This window comes from Triticum aestivum, chromosome 3A (assembly GCF_018294505.1).
Source record: "Triticum aestivum cultivar Chinese Spring chromosome 3A, IWGSC CS RefSeq v2.1, whole genome shotgun sequence".
NCBI lineage: Eukaryota > Viridiplantae > Streptophyta > Magnoliopsida > Poales > Poaceae > Triticum > Triticum aestivum.
In genome coordinates, this window is record NC_057800.1 from 558,352,557 (window position 1) to 558,362,790 (window position 10,234).

Below are 10,234 nucleotides of genomic sequence, written 5' to 3' on the forward strand. Positions count from 1 at the left end.
TGGCAAAAAAAAGATCGACAAATCAATGATTTTTTTAGATCAAATAAATTTTAAACTTAAAATTTATATAAAATAAAATATAGTGTGAAATGATTATACATATTTTTTTGGACAAATCAATGAATTTTTCATTTAAATTCAAGTAATTTTAAATTTAAAAATCTATATAAAAGAAAATATAGTGCAGAATGAATGTATGTATTTTTTTCTAACAAATCAACTAAAATTTTGTTTGAATTTAATAATCTGAAATTAAAAAATCAAGATAAAAGAAAATATTAGTGCAGAATGAATGTACATAAGTTCTTTTGGACAAATGAAACATTTTTTGTTCAAATTTGAATAATTTTAAAATTTGGAACTCTAGATAAAAGAAAATATAGGTCAGAATGAATGTACGTAAAACTTTCTAACAAATCAATGAATCTTTTTTGAATTTGAATAATATTAAATTTAACAATCTAGATGAAATAAAACATAGTTAAGAATGAATGTATGCTAATTTTTGGACAAATCGGCATTTTTTGAATTTGAATCAATTTAGGTTTAATAATCTAGATAAAAATATAGTTCAGAATGAATGTACATAAATTTCTTTTGGACAAATCAATGAAAATTTTAATCGAGTTTGAAATTTTTTAAATTTTAAAATATAGATAAATGAAAATATAGTTCGGAATAAATGTAACATGATTTTTTTAAGTGAATTGAGAAAATTTCACTGACCCTCATTTAGAAAATAAATTTATCTTCACCAGCTGACATTTTGTTTGTTGGTTAGACTAGCCATAGTGGAGAGTAAGTTACACTAGTAACATAAACGCTTTTCTAGACTATGTTACTACCTTCATAGTGGGTAGTAACATATGTGTGGTATCATGCAAAGCTTTATTTATTAGGTTATAGACTCATATTGTATTGAGATATGTGATTGTATGGTAACTAGCTAAGTTACTCAATTATCTCCATCCTCATTAACTCAGTGTCACATAAGCAAATTTACTGAGTTGAACCCAATGTTACTCCCGAAGTTAATCCTACTATGGTCAGTCTTAGCCCGGCTCTCATTTATTCGTTTAAAACCAACTTTAATGTGTATACTGCTTAAAAGAAAAATAATCCTTAATGTGTGCTTCGGTCGTAAAACATACTATAAAAGAGAGCCGTCCACATTGTGCACCAAGCATCTTCTGATTGGGTGGCCATGTCGTCGGCTATAGACCAACAGGTTGCGGGTTGCGCGCGACTTAATTTACACCGTCTGCTGACACATGGGACCCAACAGGCTTTTGTATGAGGTTAAACAAAATCCAATTGTGTTTTTGCAAAAAAAATATCACGTGCATCCGCACCTCAGCTGGTACCAACCACTGACAGTGGGGCCTCATCATGCTGGCGTGTTGTGCAGGCAACGTCCGCATACGGGAAATGTGATCGTATTTGCACGCTCGGACAAGTTTGATGACTGCAATCATGTATTTTACAAGTTTGTGTGCCAAACTGACCGCCAGATGCAATTTCTAAGACTTCCGATATATTTAGCTCTTTTTCTATGTACTCCCTTCGTCCTAATTTACATGCCATCTTCTTATTTCATGATTTAGCTTACTGCCAATTTGACCAATAATGTAAGAGTCATGTGTCATAAATATCATACTATTAGAAATAAAAAAAAATTGGGGGGGATAGAAATTCAATGGTATAGCTCTTTTGGTACTTAATAAATGTTTTATTGGTCAAAGTGATGGTCAAACTTAAATTTGAAATGCGTGGGTTCCACACAAACTTGGACGGTGAAGTACACAAACTGGAACAAATCCATACGTTCAATGAACATTTTTATATAATATGTACATGAATAGTTTTAATATATAATAGAATAAAAAATAGGAAATATTTGTAGCCTTTTTGTTTTGCTTTTCATATTAGGAACGATTTTGTACATATTTTTGCATAATATACATAATGATATAATTTAAAATTTTGGAAAATATAAAAGTTAAGAAAATAGAGCAGCCAGTTTAGAAAACTGACCCACATGGTACCCCTACGAGTGCTTGGCTATAATCAAGGATATCATTTGCACTTTTCCACTCAATCATCTCTCTCGCTAGTGTAATATCCTTTCCTTCCCGCTTCCCCTATGTTCCTTCTCTTCTTCTTTGCGGACTTGAGAGGAAGGGGAAAGTGCTTGGTGCCATTTTTGTGTGTATATCTCCTCATTGTTGCACCCCTAGTGGTAGTTGCTGCAATGTAACATGGAGCTGCTCATTGGCTTGGAGGTTCCGGTGCCTAGCTTGCCTTTTTTGTGTCCCGGTCCGTGCCTTTCTCTTTGTTGGCCTAGAGCTCCCGGTCCATGCCTTTCTCTTCGTCGGCCTAGAGCTCCTGGTCCGTGCCTTCCTCTTCGTCGGCCTAGAGCACCTCCTAGTCATGCTCGCATCTGCTCTCTCTCGCTTTATGATAGTTTGTCGAGGTTTGGGTGGAGCAGATTCTGGGCCATACATCATTTCCTGCTCCTTTTTTTATTGCTTCTTTGCTCGCATGGCGTATTCACGGCATGCTGTTCACGGTACACAGCAAACGCCATACACGTTTGCAGCATGCCGAAACACCATGTGCAACATCTCGAAATCTTGATTTAACCAGAGGAACGCTCATGGCGAAGAGCGACCGGACTAATCTTTCCCTCAAACAATTCACAAAAGAAAAATTCCCTAAAAAAATCGCAAAAGGAGAAAACTCATGTCTCCACACGGACACGGGAAGGCCAAACCGCAACGGACTACGTGAAAGGCACATCATACATACATAGCCCCGCGGCCTGCCCTCGAAACCCACCCCCAGCATTGCCACACCACCGCGCTCCGCGTCTTGCCCCGGTTCAGTTCGCCCCGAGCCCTAGCCAACCGCTCGCCGCAGAGAGGAGAGGAGAGCCCCCGCCCCCGCGAGTCCGGCGAGATGGTGCTAGCGCAGCTCGGCGGGAGCCTCTCCCGCGCGCTGGCGCGGATGACGAGCGCCACGGTCGTCGACGAGAGGGTCCTCGGCGACTGCCTCAACGAGATCACCCGCGCGCTCCTGCAGGCCGACGTCCAGTTCGACATGGTCCGCGGCATGCAGGCCAGCGTCAAGCGCGCCATCGACCTCGGGACGCTCGCCGCCGGCACCGACAAGCGCCGCGTCATCAAGGGGGTAATGTCCCTTCTCTCGTGTGATTTCGGGGAGAGGTTTTGCATGCGCGGTCATCTTGATTGAATCGCCTTCCGTGTGTGTCGTTGTTGCTGTAGGCCGTCGTCGATGAGCTGTGCAACATGTTGGACGCCGGGAAGCCCGCCTTCGCTCCCAAGAAAGGGAAGCCGTGCGTGGTTATGTTTGTTGGTTTGCAAGGTCAGTCTACCCTGCCTGCTGCTTCGTTATTCTGTCCAAATTTTGTTTTGTGGTATATATACCTGATGTTTAGCAATTGCATCCGCACAAATGAACATATATATGCAGCATCTGTTATTCCTTTGGAGGACATTATTTCACGGTAAAATTTTAGGAGAACAATATTAACTTTCATAGTGACTTGATTAATTCTGATTAAGCTGTTTACCAACTTGTTTATACGTTCATTTAACGGGGGGCAAGCCATGGAAACAAATTAGCATAGGTCAAGCTTTAGTCACCTTCATGTTACGTTTACTTTGTCGAGCTACAGCTACTGGCATATGATTCTCTCCAGCTGATTGTTTTGGTGATGCAAGAAGCCATGTAAATGGAGTTGTAGTGATCAAACATTCTTATGTTGCTTTGGGGTGGATACCTGATATGTTGCAAAAGAAATATATACTATTGCAAGTTTTATCATCTTGGATGGGCAGTTTGTAATTAGTGAGACATTTTGGTGATTAGATTGCATTCTTATCGTACTATTTGGCTTCGGTGTGGGGCTTCTGTTGTTTAGTTGACTGACTCACTAATGATCGGCTATGCGTCTTCTGCACGTTGGTTGCAATGATTACAATATCCTGTTCACAAGGCAGCATCTTGTTCATGCAGGTTCTGGGAAAACTACCACTTGTATGAAATATGCTCATTATCATCAGAAGATAGGATTCAAACCAGCACTGGTTTGTGCTGATACATTCAGGGCTGGTGCTTTTGATCAGTTAAAACAGAATGCGACAAAGATCATGGTTCCTTTTTATGGAAGGTACACTAGTACCTCTTATCACTTCAACTGCTAATATTATGATTTGTTATCTCTTGTTTTAACTAATTGTTGTGTCACTGCAGCTACATGGAATCTGATCCAGTAAAAATTGCTGCTGAGGGCGTGGAGAGGTTTAGAAAAGAAAATTGCGATCTCATAATTGTAGATACAAGTGGAAGGCACAAACAAGAAGCAGCCCTCTTTGAAGAAATGCGCCAAGTTTCAGAAGCAACGGTAATACGCTCAGAACTCTTACTTTCAGTTATAACCTGAACCAAATGAAAAAAAAATCTCACCTGCATTGTGACGATATCATGCAGAAACCAGACCTGGTAATATTTGTGATGGACAGTAGCATTGGTCAGGCTGCCTTTGCTCAGGCCCAAGCATTCAGGCAAAGTGTTCCGGTTGGTGCTGTAATTGTTACAAAAATGGATGGCCATGCGAAAGGAGGTGGCGCACTTAGCGCGTTAGTATTCACTTCCCTTTTCTTACACTACCCTCTTGGTGCCATTTGCTCTTTCTTAGTTTATGAATTGAATAACAAATTAACAACATTAACATATCAGAACCTGAGAGCACTGTAGCGTACATAACATCATTAACATTTCAGAATAGTACACCTAACGTTCTTGTTTCTCTTCAGTGTCGCAGCAACGAAAAGTCCAGTGATATTTATTGGAACTGGAGAACACAAAGACGAGCTAGAAGATTTTGATGTGAGACCATTTGTTGGTCGCCTATTAGGTCAGTGTAAATATTAGGTGTGGCGTCTTACCTGTGTATTCCCTTTAGCTGGCCTCCTTACATTGTGCAATTGGCAGGTATGGGAGATTTGCCAGGCTTGATGAAGAAGGCTCGTCAAGTCGTACCCGCTGATCAACAACCTGACCTTATGAAGAGACTGATGGAAGGAAACTTTACTCTGAGACTTATGTACGAGCAATTCCAGAACCTTGGTAAAATTGGCTCTATTGACCAGGTAAGCTTGCTTTAGTCTTTCAGTTTTCTTGGATGTATGGTGAAATGTAATACCGCAGTAAATCAAGGGCTCGATTGCTGTTTGATATAGCGAACAACATATCAAATGTTGACTATTTTTATCTTTGTAGATCTTCTCCATGTTGCCTGGATTTAGTTCTGAATTGATGCCACAAGGACATGAGAAGCAGGGTGAGGCCAAGATAAAGCGGTATATGACGATGATGGATTCCATGACAGACGCAGGTAAGTTGGGTTGGTGGGCCGACCCATGCGTATTTATATATTACTAAGACCAACACCCTGGTGGTTTATTGTGCTTACGTCCAAATATCATTGTAGAGCTTGACAGCGAAAATCCGAAGCTGATGAAGGAATCCCGAATTATTCGGATTGCTCGGGGATCTGGCCGGCCTGTCAAGGATGTCTTGGACATGCTGGAAGAATACAAACGGCTTGCGAAGGTGTGGACCAATGTAATAAAACGGCTAAGGAAGTCAAACAAAGGAAACACGAATGCTCAGCACATCAGCAAGTCTCTCCCTCCAGAGCTACTGACTCAGATAGGCGGCATTGGTGGATTACGGTCTCTGCTGAATCAGACGGTCTCAAAAGAAATGGGCGGTGGTGATAGGTAACTTGAACGGATTATAAGTAGGTTGCAACTGTCAAATCTTCGAGACTCTACATGCAGAGTTTTGAACTAGAGGGTACACGCGCGCCAAATTGTAAATTGGTTTGTTCATGGTAACACTGTAGCCCCCAATGGTTCTAATATAAAGTTATTGAATGAATTATCTGTTGGTAAAGGCAAATCGGGAGATATTTTTCCAGATTGATCCACTTAAAAAAGATTTTGTGCTAAACTTAAAGCACTTGAATTAACCTAGTTTTGTTTTGTTAATACCTGGACTACATATGTAATTGTTCTGCCCGTTGATAGTCATTGATGGTCATCCCAAAGTTTCCGGTAAAGAACAATCCCACATTATCTGCAGTTCAGTATAGAACTAAACAAAACTAAGCTAAAGGAGTGTAAAAATAGACTATTATGTAAGTGCAATGGTAGGCTATCTCTATAATATTTCATCAGTAAGCTTGATTTTTTTTAAATTCGGAGCTAAATATCAATTTATCTACATACATTCAAGTCGGACGATTCTGCAGTCAAATGTTAGTTGATTCAAGTTGTGGAATATATACTTTCTGCGTATGTTTTGCAGTCCGTGTCAATGTACAATCTTTGTCCAGTAGTATAACTTATAATTGTCTCAGCAGAGACAAACATGAAAAATGATACCACTAAATATGACCAAAACATGAAGAGCTTAATTCATGGAAATTGAACAGACTATCTACATGAAGCAATGTTTTCTTACCACCTTTTGGATCGCTGTTAAGTAGGCATGAGAAGAAATATCACATTGTGAAACGGTACACGAGCATCTGAGAATTTGACAGAAGCGTCACTTTAATATTTTAACGAAGGCTACAGAATTTGGAAATCTCAGTTAAACTTCTCCTCTCCATGATTCCCTCCATAGACTGACAATGTTGCGGTTAATTTTTGAAAATGTAGACAGATAAGAAAATCTTAATTATCCCTACACCTTTTCATTAGCACTGACATTCATTTCTTCTTGTGTGGCTGATCGAAAAATTTCCAAATTCCCTCGGTGCGAAATCTAAAAGAGTGTGAAACATGTTGCTCCTTGCAATCAACATCATTGGATGCTTTGCAGGATATCATGAATCACCACACAACATGTGTAGAAGAAGAAGCATCAGTTTTTATATTTTAACGAAGGCCACAAGATATTGAAATCACAGTTAAAACTTGTCTTCTCCATGATTCCCTCCATAGACTGACAATGTCAAGGTTTTGTCGAGGTTAATGTTTAATTTGTGAAAAGGCAGTACAGATAAAAAAATCTTTATTTTTCCTAGACCTTTTCACTAGAAAAAAAGGGAAAACAGAAAGAACAGTAGACGACGAGCCTCTCCTTCTCACCACAGTGCCAATGCTCACCAGAACCCAAGCTTTGGTGGTGGCGTGGTGCCATGGCTGTGAGTCTGTAACTTAGGAAGGCCAGGTACTAAGGAGTAGGAAGGAGAGACCACAAGATCACAAGGGGAAGAAAAGAGATTAGCTAGAGATCGCTCAAGTTCGGGACGGCCAACCCCACGGCAATTCATTGGTGCTGGCAACAGCAAGCAGCAGGCAGTGCGTGGTCGAGATGAAGGACCGTGAGCAGCAAGAGGCACACAAAAGGGGTGCTGTAACACCATATCGCCATAGGAGCATACCAGGACTGAGACCGTCGCCACCTGCTGACCACATCGATGCCTGCGAGGATAAATTACACGGAGCTACGCAACCAAAATTGATCCCAAACCAATAAGGTAGAACCTTGTATTTGAGGGCAGCATGCATAGGTTCTTGCGTTTGCTTGTGTCTTGTTCTGCTACCACTTTCACTCGTTGCCTCCCCACGAGCAGCGTTGGACTCCCACAATCGGAGCGTCATTTCGTCGAGCACCTTGACCGCGGCGGCGTCGACGACCTCCAGCCAGCGGAGGAGCGCGAGCGTCGACGGAGGCCTGGCGGAAGACCACACGGACATGAGCACGAGCAGCGCTGGGCTCCCACGGAGGCAGCATCATTTCATCGAGCATCTTGACCGCGGCCGCACTCGCTGCTCGCCTCCTCGACGCGCCCCGTCAGCGGGCTGCACGGGGACGGGGCGGGCGCCCAGGACGCGGTGGCCGGCGGGCGTAGTAGACGCGTCCCGCCCGCGATGCACCGTCCAGGCCACAGCTGCGCCCTACCTCATCATGGCGTCCTTCACTGTCTCCTGCTCCTTCCCGACGACGGCGTCGCCGAGGCACCGCGCGAGGACAACGGCGTGAGCAACAAGGAGGAGGAGGAGGTTGCTGGTCGCTTGCCTTGTAGACGGGGCCGAAGCCTCCTCCTTGTTGCTCTCCCGACGACGAGGGCGAGGACGATCGAGCCCACAGCCGCGCCCGTCCGCCCAGGCAGCGCCGCGCCCGCTCGCCCGCCCGCCCACACGCCATGGCCACACGCAGCGAGCTCCGGCCCGGCCACGCCACAGCCACACGCCGGCGGACGAGCTGCCGCGGCTCCGGCATGCCGCGGGGGCGGAGTCGGGCGCCCGCCCATGCCGCGGCGCCACGTAGTCCAAGCAAAGCCTTCCACCCGAAGCAAGCAACACAGCCGCGAGAGCGCGAGCCAGAGCACGGCGGGGGAGGCAAGCGCGAGCCAGAGCGAGGTGGGGGAGGCGACCTGGCGGAGCAGAGGAGGGCTCGAGCGCGAGCCGGCGGGGGAGGCTGCAGGGGCGGAGGCGAGCGCGCGGGCGGAGCAGGCGGGGCGGCGAGCTCGGCGGGGCGGGACGGAGAAGGCGGGGCTGGGCGAGGGAAAGATTCCCACATGCACGGGTGGGCCTAGCAGGAAAAAGAGGAGAGAGAGTGAGGAGAGAGGCCGACATGTGGGGGTTTTGCATGCAAAAAGGAGAGCCGGCGCCCCCAAGTGCCCCCCGGCTTTTTGGGTTTGGATCGGGACCGCCGGACGTAACTTCAGCCAAATTCGGCGCTATTTGAGCTCTTGGGGTCCTGGCTGGGAGAAAAATTAAGCGCCGGCGTCCAAAAAGTGCTCGTGGGGGGCATCCGGGGGGCCGGCTGGAGATGCCCTAAGGAAGCACCAGCAGCAAGAGTACAATGATATATCGTAAACTATCATGATCCATTGCATAAATGTTACTTCAGAGACAAGTTTAGTGAGGTGTGGTGAGAAATAGCATGAAGATTAGCCCAAACTCACTTAAATATGTAAACCAGCAATGGTATAATTAAATTACATTGACCTGCAACTTCAAATAGTTGATTGCATCATACTCCCTCCGTCCCATATTAATTGACGCTGAAATGGATGGATAATTAATATGGGACGAGGGAGTAGATTATTGTGTGGTCGTGGATACTGAAATATCCAATTTCATATCCATCGTAAAATCTTCTAGGAGCAGATTACATTGCATCTGTTCTCATATTTTTCACCTTTTCTTCTCAAGGCATCACATAGAAGTAAACTACAGGCCAAGGACAATATTATATTATCATGTGTTTTGTGTTTCAGTTCAATAGACTGATCAAAGAAATACATAACCATGTAATTTCTAAACTGTCATAGCAGTAGGCTAAAGTCAAGAATAGCCAAGTTGCATGTCATGTAAGCCACGATCATGTAGTATCTTGTTCTTGTCAACATGCATGAGGATAAAATTAGACAATTAGTTCATCTTGTCATGCAAAGTAGGTAGTGATTCACAGCATGTTCAAATACAAGGTGTACTCGTCATGATATTGATTTGTAGACTACAGAAGCATCTATAGGGAATTATTTCAACCAAGCTCACTACCTGTTAGCACATGTACCTTTACGCTGATTTAACAGGTTCACATGCACCCTATCTATGAAAATACTAACATGTCCTGAAACTTAAAGCCTCTGTGGTGTTGCTCTGTCATGTGTATTGTTACATGCTTGTTCTGAACAAAGGGATAAATGGAGTAATTATACTGCTAGGAGGACCAGGGAAACTTGTAAAATGAGGCTTTTGTCAGATAAATGACTGCACTTTAGGATCCAAATTTTGATTACACTTCACCATTATATTCAGAAAAGGACATGTACTTCAGTTAGTACCACCAATATTAAATTTGACGATTAATTTCAGAATACTGTCATAGCCTATATTCATGTACCAGCAGAACTTGATCTCCAGGAACCATCAAGCTAAGCAGATGTTGAAATTGGTTATTTCACCTCTGTTTTGGTGTGCAAGTTACACATGCTTAAAACCTAAACTAATCTGTGCAGGATAGAGTTTTGCTGAAACAATTTTTGACAATTCCAGATGATGATCATGTGACCTCACTATGCTGGTTCACATTTAGTCCTTGTACACGTATCAAATAATCGCAACTGTCGTAGGACCCAGTTAAGCACTTAAGAACCAAGATAAACTGAATGTTTCAGGCTGGG

General features: G+C 43.5%; 1 protein-coding gene across 1 annotated transcript; it reads left to right on the forward strand.

Moving 5' to 3' along the window:
• The first annotated feature begins 2,839 nt into the window (after positions 1–2,839).
• LOC123058633 (signal recognition particle 54 kDa protein 2-like) lies at positions 2,840–5,918 on the forward strand. The gene is made up of 9 exons (XM_044481338.1): positions 2,840–3,189; positions 3,285–3,384; positions 4,039–4,192; positions 4,276–4,426; positions 4,513–4,661; positions 4,839–4,939; positions 5,017–5,174; positions 5,305–5,419; positions 5,516–5,918. Exons 1-9 carry the CDS (start codon positions 2,959–2,961, stop codon positions 5,809–5,811), a joined length of 1,455 nt encoding a protein of 484 aa, XP_044337273.1. The 5' UTR covers positions 2,840–2,958; the 3' UTR covers positions 5,812–5,918.
• Positions 5,919–10,234: the final 4,316 nt, after the last annotated feature.